At 39.1% G+C, this 17,991-nt stretch overlaps 1 protein-coding gene across 2 annotated transcripts in view; it reads right to left on the bottom strand.

The window, feature by feature from the left end:
• Window positions 1-17,991, bottom strand: part of SLC9A7 (solute carrier family 9 member A7) — a 110,774-nt gene that overhangs the window by 30,163 nt on the left and 62,620 nt on the right. For both annotated transcript variants that reach the window (XM_031660949.1, XM_031660950.1), the window contains exons 2-3: window positions 3,404-3,603; window positions 731-808 (exon numbers count right to left, since the gene is read on the bottom strand). In XM_031660949.1, the coding sequence (XP_031516809.1) occupies window positions 731-808; window positions 3,404-3,603 (278 nt within the window). The remainder of the gene's footprint in view (window positions 1-730; window positions 809-3,403; window positions 3,604-17,991) is intronic.

The raw sequence follows: 17,991 nt of genomic DNA, 5'->3' as shown, positions 1-17,991 counted from the left end.
TACCACCACAATCAAAATACACAACTGTTCCATCACCCTGAAGATGTCCCTCATGCTACCCTTTTATAAGCACCCCCAGCCCAATGCCCCCACCATCCCTATTCAGTGGCAACCACTAATTTGTTTTCCAACCCTTTAATTTTGTCATTTTTACAATGCTATATAAATGAAATCATAGAATATATAACCTTTTAAGATTGGATTTTTTTCACTCAGCATAATGCCTTTGAGATCCATAAAGGTCATTGGGTGTATCAATAGGTTGTTCTGTTTTATGGTTGAGTAGTATTCTACAATATGGATATACCATTGTTTGTTTAACCATTCACCTATTATAGAACATTTTGGTTGTTTCCAGCGTTTGTCTATTACAAGTTGGTATGAACAATCATGTGTAGGTTTTTATGTGAACATAGGTTTTCATTTCTCTGGGATAAATCCCCAGGAGTGAAATTGTGGGTCATATGGCAATTTCAACTTTAGTTTTATTAGAAACTGCCAACTTGTTTTCCGGAGTGGCTGTACCATTTTACATTCCCACTGGCAATGTATGAGAGTTCCAGATTTTAAAACAGAAATGAATCATTGATGAGAAGTCAACTATAGTCTCTGAGTGGGTGAAGAACAGAGTAATAAGCAATCTGGGAGAAGAAAAATAACTAGAAAATTATGCAGGTAAATTCACACAGAGATTCACATGATTTCAGAAATATTGGCAAAAACCTCTTACCTTCTTTAAGCTGTATCCAGCATGAAAAATAATTGGAGGCAGAAGAATGTTGAAAAATACTTCTGGATCGAATGTTACCTGAAAGTTTAAAAAGAAAAAAAAGCCAATTTTTTATTTAACTCCAATTCATGCTATAATATTTGCTTAATATTTGAAGCCATTGACTAAAGTTTGAATATTTCGAGCAAATAACATAAATGTGAAAAATCATGGACTTATCCCAGAGGAGAAGCTATGACTCCCCATGGACTGGCATGCTCTTCTCCCCATAACATTTTGCTCTTATGATCTTGCTTGTGCTGTTTTAAAACATAATAAGACACAACAGTTTCATGCAATTTTGAGAACTCACAGAAAGCTTCCGGCTAGTGTTTTTCATAAAAATATCTTGGCCAGGTGCGGTGGCTCACGCCTATAATCCCAGCACTTTGGGAGGCCGAGGCGGGCCGATCACAAGGTCAGGAGTTCGAGACCAACCTGGCTAATACAGTGAAACTCCATCTCTACTAAAAATACAAAACTTAGCTGGGCATGGTGGCAGATGCCTGTAATCCCAGCTACTTGGGAGGCTGAGGCAGGAGAATCGCTTGAACCCGGGAGGCGGAGGTTGCAGTGAGCTGAGATCGCGCCACTGCACTCCAGCCTGAGCAATAGAGCGAGACTCCATCTCAAAAAAACAAACAAAACAAAACAAAACAAAATCTTGATTTTCATCACACCTTTATAAAGGCTCAACTGCAATAAAAGATGCCATCGTGATTCTTTATTAACTTCCTGGATCCTCTCACAGAATCCTTTATAGACAAAATTGTGCTGAATTTAAGTCTCTTTTGAGTGACCAGCCTTCTGTGACACTTGATGTAGCCTAAATCAAAGTCACCAGCAATGTTAGTGGCTTCCTGAACATCAGCATAAATTGGGCAACTTTAAAGGAACTGAAATTTCTTATAGGTTTGATACAGGGAAATTAATCAAATGACTCTGAAACTTTTAGAGAGCAAAGTTTTATCATATCCAGAAAAAAATTCAGCATGCTATAAACATGCTAACCTTTTTAAAGAATTTGTTCATGCTGGTCAATTACTTGGCTTGTGTTTCAATTAATTATTTTTAAACCTTCATTCTAGTTATTAAACGTTAACTTTTTTGTTTAGAAACTGGAGGTGTTAATCAGCCTAATAAAAGTAGATTCTTTCAAATGATGCTTTATTCTCTCTTCTTGTTAAAGAAGAGTGTTCTGCAAAGCAGGGAATATCAGAATAAGAAGGAGCCTTGGACAGTACCTACCCAATATGAGGACACTGGGCCCAAAGGCAGTGAAACTTGCTGGATGCCACCAAACCCAATAATGTACAAACTAGCATAAGGGTTTTCTGACACTCAGTTCAATCCTCTCCTTATCAATCAAGCTACATCAACATGTCTCTTTTCCCTCAACTAGCAACAATCATCCTGGCCTTGATTGTTCTCCCACTTTTGCTTTGTGCAGCAAAGTTTTAAACAGAGGGGATTTAAATAAACAGGTTTCTAAAGATAAGGGAGCAAAAGTCAGCTTCCTCTTCTATTATGAACTGAAAGATGGAAATGTGTTGGTATCATTTCCCTTTTCCCCCTGTCTTATCCAATATGAAGGGCTCAAGCTGCCATTTCCAAACAGCCATTAAGTGTGGTATTTACATTGGGTTTCTTTCTCAGTTGCACTGAATTTCAGAATGTTTATGAAAACCCCATGCTTTCTTATGAAGAGTTGAGAGCAAAGAGTACTGCCATTAGGGACACAGAAAAGATGGTCATGTTTAATGGTCCAGGTGGAGAATAATTTTCCTTAAGGATTAGATTCCAAAAACAACAAGAATTTAATTTCTGGAGCACACGCTACACTCTGCCTTTCACTGTCAGCCTTCACATACCTTAGCCTTGTGCTGTATTAAAAGGGGCTTCCCACAACCTGGGTCTCCCAAGACTGCTATGCAGAAGGCTTCCTTCTGATAAAGCCTGGTCTATAAGGTAATGTAGTATACATCAATTCATACAGATTTCTTGCTTATCCTGGAAATTACCCGTGCAAGGAGACGCATAATGCTTTTTCATGTGGACTATGTTGCTACTCCAACATTAAATGAAAATGCTTGGACTCTAATTCTAAGACAACAAGATCTTCTTCTTCCCCTGAAGATTCATTAAGCCTTTGGCATCAATCACCAATAAGAGTAAGCACTCAAATATTTGTAGGATATAGCAAAAGAACCGTGAAGAACTAAGAATTACCCTTGTGAATACTGAATAAATTAAGCTAAAGGTGAAATCAATCTTATTTTAAGAAAGTAGCAATATTATCCCTAAACCACAGGAAGGGTAAGAGACATAGCAAAGAGGAGATGGTGGCTGGATAAACGACCTGAGTGGGGACATACAAACCCATTGCACAATCAGTGACCCATTTCAGCTACAGATGCTAACAAACCCACGAAGGTCACTAGCTGAAAGGCTCAAGTTAAAGATCTGGTTCTTCCTTCTCCTCATCATGGACCAAAAAGCTTCCTAACAAAACAGAGAGCCAGGAATGTTACCAGTAATCCAGGAGTTTGGAAGGATTTCTCTCCACAAGGTCAAGACGAGTCAGGGAATCAACAACCGTGTCAGGACAATGATGACTGAGTGTCCCCAGCTCACCTTCCGCAGCATATCATTCTGCTCTACGCTGTTGATCTTGCCAGGGCTGATTTCTCCTTTCAGAGTGTATTCGAAGAACTTTCCGCTGACATTCACTAATAAGGTACTGAAGGCCCTGTCTTCCTGAGTGCAGCTGAGTGATTTGTCACGGCCACTGGTAGCAGGGGTACCATACCTCAGGATCACCCCAACAATGAGCCCTGAAAGAGTGGGAAAAAAAACTCATCAGGCCTGAGGAAGGATAGAGAAAGTGTGGAAATAATGGCATGGTTGATTTTCAACAACTAAGAAATGCAGCAATAATCTTAGAAACGACATGGGGTATGTATCTTAGGAGAAACTAACTGCATGGGCCTTCAGGATTGAAAGGGTTAAGCATCCATCTATTCTGGTCTGATTTAAGTTGTTCGGCCACCAGGAGGACAAGGTGGGACAGTACCTTCGGTGGTATTATGACACTGTGAGCACTTTTTTTGTTCTTTGAGTGGAGTCTCACTCTCTCACCCAGGCTGGAGTGCAATGGCGCGATCTCGGCTCATTGCAACCTCCACTTCCCAGGTTCCAGTAATTCTCCTGCCTCAGCCTCCCAAGTAGCTGGGACTACAGGCACCTGCCACTACACCCAGCTATTTTTGTTTGTTTGGGTTTTTTTTTTTTTTTGTATTTTTAGCAGAGACGAGGTTTCACTACGTTGGCCAGGCTGGTCTTGAACTCCTAACCTCAAGTGATCTGCTGGCTTCGGCTTCCCAAAGTGCTGGGATTACAGGTGTGAGCCACCACACCCGGCAAGCCCTGTGACCACTTTTAACACCTGAGCATGCCTCATTTCTCAGGCTTCTAGTGGAGGAAGATGGGATGACAAGCAGCAAAGATTTTTCTGGCCAGGACAGCACAAAGCAGAACTGCTGAGCTCTTTCATTTCACCCAGCAGCATCCCTCAAGCCAGTCCTGCTGCCATGTGCCAGCAAGGACCAGGCCACTGGAATTTCTAGTTGCTATAAATGTAACTTGCTTTGCCACGCATCAGAAGAAAGGGCAGGGGGATTCTTTTGCTTAGGTCATTTGAAGCACTGGGTATCATGGAGAAGGTAATTACACCCCTTGGGAAGTGAAGCACTGCAGTGTACATTTGAGCAGTCAGGATTCAGGGGCTGGAGAGCTGGCTTCTTGGGGCTGTAGCTATGAGATGGCTAAGATCATCAGCTACAAGTATGTAAGTCTCATACCCTTCTTAGTAGGGCTTTCCCATTAGGGAAAAATAAAAACAGCAAGATCACGTATAAGCATTCAGTTCTGTGAATAAGGAAAGAGTGTGGCTCCCTGGACCTGAAAATGAGTCAGATGTGCCCAAGGAAAAGTGAGTGAAAGATTTAAAAACAAAACCAAAAACAGCCATAAATGACTATCAGACACTTTCTATAATTCTCTTAGGAGGAAAATTTCAGACTTCTTTCTAAATTCAGTTCTTTGTTGGAAATATTAAAAGACAGAATGGCATATTTGCTTCCTCATCTCATTTTGCCATTAATGGAGAAAGTTGTATGAGAAAAAGAAAGAACGATGTTTATTGTCTTCCATGTGTAATGTTCTATAATGTCTCTTATCACCGAGATATGTAAGAACTCACAAGACATTGTTGAATAACAATTAAAATATAAAATCTAGAAAAACATAGTTCTTTAAGCCAAAATCTGCATCTGTGTTGCATTATTATCATTATTATAGATCCATATTAACAGATAATTGCAGTTTGTTGACTTGTAATAAAATAACTTGATTTTTTTACAACTTAAAAAATGAGTTTCTTAATAATCTCATTCTGACCAGATATGAAACAATTTGAAAACCTTTAAAGGCATATAAGAAAAACCAGACCTTTTATTTTATTTTATTTTATTTATTGTTGAGAGAGTCTCACTTCATCATCCAGGCTGGAGTGCAGTGGTGCAATCTCAGCTCGCTGCAACCTCCGCCTCCCAGGTTCAAGCAATTCTCCTGCCTCAGCCTCCCCAGTAGCTGGGACTACAGGCACCCGCCACCAGGCCCTGCTAATTTTTGTATTTTTAGTAGAGATGGGGTTTTGCCATGTTGGCTAGGCTGGTCTCGAATTATTGACCTCTGGTGATCCACCTGCCTCGGCCTCCCAAAGTGCTGGGACTGCAGGCGTGAGTCACCATGCCTGGCCCCAGACCTTTTAAAAGAACATATTTTAAAAAACATATTTATCATTACCAAAAAGAGATGTCTGTAGGGAAAAGTAATGAAAACTCCATAACTCAGATAGTGCTAGCTGTCTGGTAAATGGGCCAAAAGCAGGCATTTAAGGTCTTCAGAGCCAATCTTTTGTTCAGGTCTTATTGCTGGAATTTATATTCATTTCTTCCTGTGGGATGATAAACCAGATGACACTAGAGATGGTCAGCTGGCACTTACTCAGCCCTGCTCTGCTCGGCCTTGGCAACGGACTTCCTAGCTGGCAGTCTCTTTACCATCTTGTGGTTTAGGGTTTTCTGGGTGTCTGTGCTGGTAACTGAAGTTGGGGAGGTGCCTACACTGACATGGCTGCTGGCCTTGGGTCTTCATTACTGTTCTAGGTGAGGAGGGGCCCTGGAGACTTGTGGTCTGTAACCCCAATACGTAATCTGTCTCACTGACCTATCTCTTCTCCTTCACCCTGGTCGTCAGCACCCTCCATCACTTGTCTCTACAAGTCAACACTCAGAGGGTCTCTCCAAGGGAGGAGGCGTCTTCCGTGTGCTGTAAGGCCTGACGTTGAAGGGCACTCTCCAATCCTTCTTTTCCCCACTCTCATTGTTCTGGTAATTGTGCTGGTGACCGTGTGGAAGACCCCCATGGTGCAGATAACATCTATAATGGCTTCAGTCTACTGTATTTATACTGCCTGGCACTGGAACTCCACCAGGGCCTGCAATCTTTGCTGCCTGCGTACCCTTTTCTCCTTCAACATTGAACTCCACAGCTTCTCTATCCCCTGTACTGCCAGGGTGCTTCCTGGGGGTTATTCTTCTTTATGACAATCTGGCATACAAATACATCTCACCCAGTGTCATTCCTGTGGGTGAAACCATATATGTTTCTTACACTGAACCATCTTACTGTTCCCAAACTTTCACTGGGATAACCTTCTTGTCCTGTTCGCAGGCTGCCACTCCCTCTGCCTCTGCCCATGGTGTCATGCCAAGTGTCTCAGCCTCACTGCTCATGTCTGCGGACACAGTGATGGTGACTGGGACCAGCTGTGGCAGCAGTGGCTCCTTTGCAGGTCTCATGGTAATGAGACTGGTGGCAGTGGAGCTGTTCAGGGCTCTGTGGGGGGCCCTCCCTCCACTCTAGATGAACTCTGTGATGCTTTTTAGTCTTATTTCACCCCCTGGTTAGACAGTTATTTTCTGATGAAGTTTTACATGACAAAGATGACTCTAGAGCCCTTCAACACTCATCATAATACAGGATGATCTGCAGCATCTGGAGGCGGCTACCTGGAACATGATTGAACTTAAATGTCATCAGGAAACCAAAATAAGTCATTTACAGACTATCTTTCTCCTAAAAATCAGAGCCTGCTTCATGTAACTCATTGTTTCTTGACTTTTCTAACCTGATTATTAGCAGAGCTAATGGAAAGACTGAAGCGTACTAGCAAAGGTCCCCATGAATACTACTCTCACAAAAGAGGGGATTTATGTTTGTAGACAAATTCCTCAATTACAGGAAACACTCTTCAACTCTCTTCCAGTAATCACCACCATCATATTTACAATCATCACCAGATGACGAATATTGTTTTTTAAAGTTGTAAAACCTTTCTTCTCTACCCTGGCCCAATGCACCCATATTAAAGATGGGAGACAGTGAAGGTGGTGATGCTGCCCCCTTGTGGTTAAAATATGGCAACACAAAACAACACAGCAGAGATGTAAGGTTAACACCATCCTGACAGTTTTGACCAAAAATATACCAAGCCACAGGGTATACCACTAACTCAAGGTAGAGTTTGGGTACCTCCCCAGACATTTTAGATTCATATTTATTACCACTATATTCCATGGCATGATATTAAGTTCATATTTGGCATTTTCCAGTTGAAGAAAGAATAGGATATTAGAACTGCAGGAAGGTAATTAGGTGAGAAAATGATAAAGACTTGGAGAAAACATGAACAGCATACTTTCATCTGCTGGATCTCGGAGACATCCTGACAGGGAACTGTGAAGTGGTCATAGCTACAAGGAATTAAAACATGCATTAGATTTTTTTTGAAAGCTCCAGAAAGTTCAGTATTCATAAAAAATGATGGAGAGCAACAGAGGCACTAATGATTTGACCAGATTAACAGCCTAGTGTTCTAGATCACAAAGAGAAATAACCTACTGTGGGTTTGGGCCAGGGAAAACAGCACATAAAATGTTAGCTGATAAAGAGACAATCACTGATTTCATAGGTACATTACTAATGAAAGAATTGTTTTGAACTTTTACAGAAAGCAAATATGGATGAAATTCCTTTGATATTTGATGTGGCTTAAAACAAGATGGTAAACTCCAAAGGGGCAAAAATTCGAGACTGTTTCAACTTGTGGGTATGAAAACAACTCACTTCACAGCTGTACTAGCATATATGTAGTTTATGGATGTGCTTATCCAAAACTTGGTAGTAGGATGAAGGAATATAATCATGAGAGCGATATGTGGTTTAAAAATCCCAAGGGTTCATTAAAGAAACCAGCTCCCACTGATCTGGTGCCAGTTTTCCTTTTGTGGCTGAGGCTTTTGGGAGGACAGCTGAACAAGTGGACGCGGTGAGGTTTAATTCTAGACAGCCATCCATCAGCTACAATATTTAAATGTCTATGTTAATAAGCCTTTGTTAAGGAGGAGAACAGGTGCGTGGGTGCACTGTTCTTTAGTGAGACCTCATTTTCTCTTATATAAGGTACTGAAGGTAGATGATCACCTGATCAGTGTGGCCACCACTGTGGAGTTTTTTTTTTACAGCACAGTAGGGGTTGTTATGAGTTTTAAAGCTTCATCTGAAATTCCAAGAAAAGAAAGCATCTCATTTTGCATCCAGTTACACAGTGTTTGAAGATGGCGATAACTATTTCTAATTCAATTAATAAAGAGAATCCAATGGATTCCAGCAGTTGACAATGACTTTTCAGGTCTGGGGGTCATTTATATGACTTGGATTTTGAGAATGAATATTACAGCCCTTTCAATACCTTGTTCTACTTGTTCTGCTACTTATGCAGCTGCATTATTCATTGATATATTAGTTTCAAGGAGAATTCATTCAAAATATTTTTGTTCCTTGTTTTGAATATGTGGTGAAACTATTAAGGTACAATTTACAAACCATAAGATTCACCCATTTTAGAATGTACTATTCAATGATTTTTAGTATATTCACAGAGTTGCACAATCATCACTGCAATCTGATTTTGAAACATTGCCATCTGCAGTCACTTCCTGTTTCCTACTCCAATTCCCAGGCAACTACTAATCTACCTTCTGCCTCTACCGATTTGCCTTTTCTGGACTTTTAATATAAATGGTGTCATACAATATGTGACCTTTTGTGTCTGGCTTCTTTCACTTAGTGTGTTTTCAAGGTTCATCTATGTTGGAGGTATGTATCGGTACCTCATTCCTTTTTATTGTCAAATAGTATTCCACTGTACCAGTGTACCATATTTTGTTTGTCCATGAACAAATCAATAAATATTTGAGTTGCTTCCCTCTTTCTGTTAATGTGAATAACGCTGCTATGAACTTTTGCATACAAGTCTGTGGACATGTTTTCATTTCCCTAGGGTAAAGACCTAGGAGTGGAACTGCTGTGTCATATGATATATCTATGTTTAATATTTTAGAAACTGCTAAACTACACTGGGAAAATGTATTGTTTTACATTCTCACCAGCAACATATGAGAGTTACAGTTTGTTGGCTGGGCGCAGTGGCTCATGCCTATAATCCCAGCACTTTGGGAGGCCGAGGCAGGCAGATCACCTGAGGTCAGGAGTTTGAGACTAGCCTGACCAATATGGAGAAACCCCGTCTCTACTAAAAATACAAAATTAGCTGGGTGTTGTGGCGCATGCCTGTAATCCCAGCTACTCGGGAGGCTGAGGCAGGAGAATCGCTTGAACCTGACAGGTGGAGGTTGCGGTGAGCTGAGATCGTGCCATTGCACTCCAGCCTGGGCAACAAGAGTGAAACTCCACCTCAAAAAAAAAAACAAGAGAAATTTGAAAAAAAAAAAAAAAGTTACAGTTTGTTTATGTGCACAGCAGCACTTGTTATTATCTTATGATCATACCTGTTTTAGAAAATGTTCAGAGGTATCTCATTGTAGTTTTAATTTGCATTTTCCTAATGCCTAAAGATGCTGAACATCTTTTTATGTGCTTATAGGCCATTGTATATCTTCTTTGGTGAAATGTCTTGCCATTTAAATCTTTTGCCATATTTTAAATCAGGTTCACTTATTGAATGGTTAAAAAAAAAAAAAACCTTTTGTTTTCTGGATAGAAGTCCCTTATTGAAAATACAATTTGAAAATATTTTCCCCAAATCTATGACCTATTCTTTTCTTTTCTTTTTTCAAATTTCTCTGATGTTGTCTTTAAAAAATTTTTTTGCTTTATTGTTATACAATGAATTATTTTTTCTTTTGGTGCACAGTTCTATGAATTGAACACACATATAGATTCACGTAAGCACCACTGCAACAAGGATACCAAATAGTTCTACCGCTCCCCCAAAACTCTCCTGTACTATCTCTTCACACTGATACCTTCATCCTACCTATTAACCCCAGAAATCACTGTTTTTTGTTTTGTTTTGTTTTGTTTTTTTCCATTACTAGAGTTTGTCTTTGCAAGGTTAAATACATGGAACCACGCAGTATGTAACCTTTTGAGACTGGCTTCTCTCACTCAGCATAACGCCTGTGAGGTTCATCCAAGTGTTGTGTGAATTAACACTTCATCCCATTTTATTGCTAAGTTGTATTCCATTGTATAAACACTCACCTACTGAGGGATATTTGGCTTGTTTCCAGCTTTTGGCTGGCACAAATAAAGCTGCCATGAACACCCATGAACAGGTTTTTATATGAACATGTTTTCATTTCTCTAAGATAAATACCCAGAGTGCACTGTTCGGTCGTATGTGCAGCATATCTTTAACTTTATGAGAAACTGCAAGCCATTTCCCAAAGTAATTATGCCCTTGTTTTCAGTTCTTTTTTTTTTAAGTTCTGGGATACATGTGCAGAACGTGCAGGCTTGTTACACAGGTATACATGTGCCATGGTGGCTTGCTGCACCTATCAACCCATCATCTAGGTGTTAAGCCCCACGTGCATTAGATATTTGTCCTAATGCTCTCCCTCCCCTTTCCACCTACCCCCCTAACAGGCCCTGGCGTGTGATGTTCCCCTCCTTGTGTCCATGTGTTCTCATTGTTCAACTCCCACTTACGAATGAGAACATGAGGTGTTTGGTTTTCTGTTCCCGTGTTAGTCTGCCGAGAATGATGGCTTCCAGCTTCATCTATGTCCTTGCAAAGGACATGAACTCATTCCTTTTTATGGCTGCATAGTATTCCATTGTATATATGTGCCACATTTTCTTTATCCATTCTATCAAAGAAATACCATTTGACTCAGCAATCTCCTTACTGGGTATATACTCAAAGGATTATAAATCATTCTACCATAAGGACATATGCACACGTATGTTTACTGCAGCACTATTTACAACAGCAAAGACTTGGAACCAAACCAAAAGCCCAACTATACCATTTTTTAACCACTGTCCCCTACAGCAACATATGAGGGTTCTAGTTGCTCCACATCCTCATCAACATTTAGTATTGCCCGTATCTCTCATTTTAGCCATTCTATTATAATAGGTGTGTAGTGGTATTTCACCATACTTTAAATTTGCATTTCCCTAATGGCTAATGATGTTGAAAATCCTTTTGTGTACTTATTGGCCATCCTAATATCCTCTTCAGAGAAATGTTTCTTCAAGTTATTTGCCCATTTTAAAAACTGGGTTGTTTTCTTATGGTTACATTTTGGGTTCCTTATATATTGTAGATACAAGTCCTTTGTCAGATATATGATTTGCAAATATTTTCTCCCAGACTGTAGCTTGTCTTTTCAGCCTCTTGACATTGTCTTTGGCAGAGCACAATTTTTTTTACTCTGATGAAATCTAATTTGTCAATTTTCTTTTATTGCTTGTGGTTTTGGTGTCATATCTTAAAAACACTCGTCTAACCCAAAGTTATGAATATTTCTTATGTTTTTAAGTGTTTTATAGCCTTAATGCTTACATTTGGATCTCTGATAAGTGTTTTATAGCCTTAATGCTTACATTTGGATCTCTGATACAATCTGAGTTAATTTTGTGTGTACGGTGTCAGGTTAAGGTCCAAATTCATCCTTTTGTATATGGATATCTAATTGCTCCAGCACCATTTGTTAAAAATACGGTCTTTTCTCCAGTGAATTCTCTTGGTACCTTTGTTGAAAATCAACTGACCATAAACACAATGGTTTATTTCTGGAGCTGGTGGGAGAAATGGGAGCTGGTGGTCACTGCAGCCTATTCTACCTGCCTGTGATAAATCATCCAGAACAGGGATCTGGCAGGGATGGGAGCAATCTTAAATGCCATAGACATCTACTATTCTTACCAAGATTCAGTAGATTTTCTTTAATAAATGTTCCTCAATTTAATTGACCTTTCATCAGTTTCCAGAGACTAGTTATTTTTGACAACTTTGTCCAATTTTATTGCTGTGTTTTGGGAAGAAGATTCATTGAGCTCTCACACAGCCATTCCAGATGTCCTCCCATGAGCATGAATAACAGAGTTTCTACATGCTTGTTATCTTGCCATGCTTTATAAATGTGTAAGAAGCAAACATTTACTGAAAATGTTTGCTTTTGTATATTGTAACAAATTAATTCTAAGGCATTATTTGCTGCTATTTACCAACTTTTCCTGATATATTTATTTTGTCTGGTAGTAATGAGGCAGCATAATGGAGAAGAATTTGGTAGATTCAGTGACAGAACACCTGTGTAGGTAACTTCACTTTCCACCTAGCTACAATCCAGCACAAAGTACCTCTCTGCTGCTCATTTCTAAAATTGGGCTGTTGTAAGAATGTAGTGAGAACATGCATATGTCAAAATCCTTTATAAACTGTCAAAAGCTGTACAAATGCTGCTTTTTATGGGCCCTTTAGAATTAGTTATTTTTCTTTGCATCATCTCTTGCTATAAAAATGGTGCATATTGGGGATGGAGGTTAGGAAGACAAGTGATATGTGGGCTGGAGCAAAATAGAAAAAATGTCTCTAGAAAAGTAGCTACAGAACTCCATTTTTGAAGTTTTCCTGTCCAGCAGAGGCACAGGATACCATAACTTCCTTATTTGTCCCTCTAGCAGCTTCCCAGGTGCCTGTAAAATGAGCACTTCTACAGCAATTTTACAGTTATATAGGATTTTGATCAGAGGAAAATTTCAAGGGTAGGCATAATTGTCCTTGCATAAATGCTGATTTATTTAGAAGATTCTCCCAGGGATTTAGCAAAACACATAATGATAGTAATAAAACAGTATCATCATATAATGTATCATCATCAATCTTTGTGGCACTGTAGACTGGTAAACAGGCCAAAAAGGAAACAAACTTACTCTATCAATTTTCTTTGAATAAGAATTAAAAGACTGCAAGGAAGACAGGTTTCATGGAGCTAGCAACCTCACTATTAAAAATTCCCATTAAAATGGGAAATAAGTATCTGCCACATGGGCTAAACCTGGGGTGTGAGACACAAGCCACTGATTTTATTGCTCAATTTCTCCAATGCATTCAGGTCACTTAAAATCAGATGACCTGCATGGCATCATTAGGAAGATTTTTTCAGAATTGCTTGAGATTCAGCATTGGCACTGAACCATCCGAATGAGATATGAAGCCCACCACAAACAGAACCACAGGTCCTGCCTGCTTGTCCAAGGAAAATCCCTCCGCTTGTGTTTCCTACATACCTAAGGTATGTCTACACTTGCCCGACACTCATTTTATCCAGATCTCATGCCACTACAAAACGCCAATGTTGGAAGGGACAATACAAGTCCAATTATCCATCACATTTATAAAACACTCTGTCCAATAGCAGACAGGTCTTACACTGTGGTATTCAGAGTCATCTTGGGGAACCAATTAAAGTACAGGTGCCTACAGTCTCTCCTGTAACTTCTCATCCTGTAGGTCTAGGAGGTGTGTGAGGTATTTGGATTTAAAGAAGTTCCATATCTGATTTCAATGTAAGGTCAGAAATGAGGACGAATGGTCTCTAAGCTTCTCACCATGGTATTATACAGCTCTTGTTTAAATACCGACAGTGAGGGGGCTCACCATCTTCCAGGTCTGTCCTTTTCGCAGCAGGACAACACTGGTTCTCTAAACAGAGTCAAAGTTTGTCTCCCTGTAGCTTCTGCCCACTGGTCTCAGGCCTCTTTATTATGACCACTGAGAAGCCATACTTCTCCATGCTCTGGATTCCCACCTCACCAGAATTTTCTAAGTGCCAGTTGTATGAATAAATCCAAATTGTACAAACAAATACTCATTCTGTGAAAAATGAATGACCAAAATGTAAGATTTATACACTGAAAATTACAAAACACTGCTGAGAAAAATGAAATGACCCAAATAAATGGAGAAACATCTCATATTCATAAATTAGAAGACTCAATATAGCTAACATGACAATTCTCCCCAAATTGATCTACAGACTTAATGCAATTCCTATCAAAATTCCAGCAAATTTTTTGGCAGAAATTGACAAGCTGAGCCTAAAACATACATGGAAATGCAAAAGGACCAGAAGATCACAAACTACCTTGAAAAATAACAAAGCTGGGTAAATTTCACTTCTACATTTCAAAACTCACTACGAAGATAGTGTGGTAGTGGTATAAGGATAGACCCATAGCTCAATGGAACAAAACTGAGAGTCCAAAAATAAAATGGTATGTTTATGGTTAATTGATTTTCGATAAGGATGACAATGCAATTCAATTGAGGAAAGGACAATCTTTTCAACAAATGGTGCTGGCACAATTGGATATCTACATGTATAAAGATGAACTTAGACTCCGACCTCATACTATACATAAAAATTAATTCAAAATGGGTCAAAGGCCTAAATCTATGAGCTTAAAATTATACAACCTTTAGGGAAAAAAAGCCTAGGGGGAAAAAAATCTGTGAGACCTTAGGTTAGGCAAATTTTTCATTGATATGATACGAAGAGCACAAACAATAAAATAAAAAACTGATAATTTAAATTTTATCAAAATTCAAAACTTTTGTGCTTCAAAAGACGTTATTTGGGAAGCCATGGTGGGAGGATCACTTGAGGCTGGGAGTTCAAGACTAGCCTGGACAACACAGTGAGACTTCATCTCTACAAAAAAATTGCAACATGGATGGAGCTGGAGGCCATTATCCTAAGCGAATTAAGGCAGGAACAGAAAAACAAATAACAAATACCACATGTTCACACTTATAAGTGGGAAATAAACATTGAACACAGATGGACATAAACATGAGAATAACAGATATGATGGACTACTTGGGCAGAAAGATGGGGAGTGGGTTGAAAAACTACCTATTATGTACTATGCTCGTACTATGCTCACTACCTGGGTGCAATATACCCATGTAACAAACCTGCACATGTACCTTCTGTATCTAAAATAAAAGTCGAAATTTAAAAAAAAGAAGACTGAGGTGGGAGGATCACTTGAGCCCAGAAGTTTGAGGTTACAATGAGCTATGATCACACCACTGCACTCCAGCCTGTGTAACAGAGCAAGAACCTGTCTCTTAAAAAAAGAGAGAAAAAAAAAAATTATTAAGAAAATGATGGGGAAAAAACTGCAGACACATATTTGATAAAGAACTTGTATTTAGGATATATAAATATATAACTCCATAATAAGAAGATAATTCAATTTTAAAATAGGCAAAATATTAGCATAGACATTTCACCAAAAGAAATTATGAATGACTAATAAGCACACAAAAAGATGGTCAACATTATAGATCATTCAGGAAATGCAGATTAAAACCATAACCACTTCATGCCCACTAGAATGACAATAATCAGAAATACAGATACTAACATATGTTGGAGAGCATGTGGCAAACCTAACCCTCATACATTGTTGGTGGGAATGTATAATTGTGCAGCGACTTTGGAAAACGGTTTGCAGTTTCTTAGAAAGTTAAAAACAAACTTACCATACAACTCAGCAATTTATACTCTACCATAGACTAGAATTGAAAATAGATGTCCACACAAAGATTTTCAGACAAATGTTCATACTAGCATTATTCGTAACAGCCAAAAAATGAAAACAACCCAAATGTCCATCAACTGATGAATGGATAAACAAAATGTGGTCTATCCATACAGCAGAAAAAGGAATGAACTTGATACATGCTACAACATGGACGAACCTCAAAGATATTACACTAAGCACACATGCTCAGTCAAAGCCAGTCACAAAAATACCACATATTGTATAATTCCATTTCTATGAAGTGTCTAGGACAGGTATATCTACAGAGATGGAAAGTAGATTCATGGTGGCCAAGGGCTAAGGCATGAAGGATCCTATTGGGATGATTAAAATGGTCTGAAACTGAATTATTATGGTCACACAACTTAGTGATTTTACCAAAAATCACTGCAATTGTATACATGAGTGCATTTTATGATATGTAAATTATGTCAATGAAGTTTTTTTTTTTAAAAAAAAGAGCAAATGAGAAAATGAATCTAGAGATGGCATGTGCGATCCCTTTCCGGTACTAGTGTTCCATACTTTTCCATTAAGTATCTCTCAAAGTGAGAACTGAACCGATGTAAGACCAGCAGACAATATATTTTGTAATGCAAGGGCTACACGCATGAACACCTATATGCAGATCAAATATGTAACACAAACATAAATCCTTCAGGACCCTGGAAGAAACACAGGAGAATATACAATGACTCTCAGTCAGTAATAGCAGGTTAACTATATAGGTGGTATATTTAAACCCAACTTTACTATTATTTTTTCCAATGGGAAATACAGCCTAAATGCCACTTCCTCCAAGAGGCCCTCCCTGACTCCCTAAGCTAGCCTAGGTTCCAAGGCTTTGTAGTCCCACTGCACTATGTGCTTCCTCTTTTGTAAACATGCCACACTTTGTTATAAGAGCATTCGGACAGTTGGTCTGCCAAGCTGGTCCAACTGTCAGCTCCATGGGAGGTGGGGTGTCAGGGGATCTGTTGAATTCCCCTCTGTATCCTTAGCACATGGAAGTGCCTGGCATACCAGGTATGCCTAGTATGCAAAAAATATTTGCTGCCTGGCAATCAGATAGAGGCTGAATTACACTCAAACATATATATTAAGAGTACCCACAATTAAATATATAACAAAAGTTGGTATCACACATTGGACATGAGAAAACATTTCTGACTTTAGAAAAATTTCTTTGAATCTCATTTCTCCAACTTTATTTTTTTACTTTTACTTTCATTTCATTTCATTTCATTCATTTCATTTATTTATTTATTTATTTAGAGACAGGGTCTCGCTCTCTTGCCCAAACTGGAGTGCAGTGGCACAATCTCGGCTCACTGCAACCTCCACCTCCTGGGTTCAAGCAATTCTCCTGCCTCCACCTCCTGAGTAGCTGGGATTACAGGCGCCCACCACCACACCTGGCTAATTGTTGTATTTTTAGTAGAGACAGGGTTTCTCCAAGTTGGCCAGAGTGGTCTCAAACTCCTGACCTCAGGTCATCTGCCTGCCTCAGCCTCCCAAAGTGCTGGGATTACAGACGTGAGCCACTGCACCCAGTCTCTCCAACTTTAAAATAAAGAAAATGTTCGCTGGACCACAAACCTAAAATACTCTTAAAGCACAGATGTCCTTAAATGAAAGCCCCCTTCCCACTGCCCAGCCCTGAAAAAGTACAGGTTTAGCGTTACAATACATGAAAGCTTCTACCAACCAAGTGCTTAGGAGCAACCAAAAAATAAATCAATAATTCTATCCTGTGAAAGTGATTAGATATCATAACCCTGGTTTTGCTTATTAAACATAGCTCATAATCATCACTATTTTCTTCCTTCCTTCCTTATTTATCTGTATATTGATGAATTAATATTTCTTCATGTATGCATTCAAAAACTATTTGGGTACCCACTATGTGTCAGGCCCTATGGTAGAAACTGGACATATGGTAGTGAAACATATATTCTGCTGTCATGGAGTTTACAATCCGAAAGAACAGATCAACAAAAACAATAGTGACTGCTAGCACCATGTACCAGACGCTGTTCTAAGCATCTTAGGCATACTAACTGAGTTAATACTGACAAGAATCCTTTGCGAAAGGTACTATGATTATTCTTGTTACATTGCTGAAGAAACTAAGGCAGAAAGAGAAACAGGATTTTGCCCAAGGT

The sequence above is a fragment of the Papio anubis genome, chromosome X (assembly GCF_008728515.1).
Source record: "Papio anubis isolate 15944 chromosome X, Panubis1.0, whole genome shotgun sequence".
In the NCBI taxonomy this organism is placed as follows: domain Eukaryota; kingdom Metazoa; phylum Chordata; class Mammalia; order Primates; family Cercopithecidae; genus Papio; species Papio anubis.
Note: the sequence above shows the minus strand (reverse complement) of the source record. Positions and strands in the feature narration are given on the sequence as shown.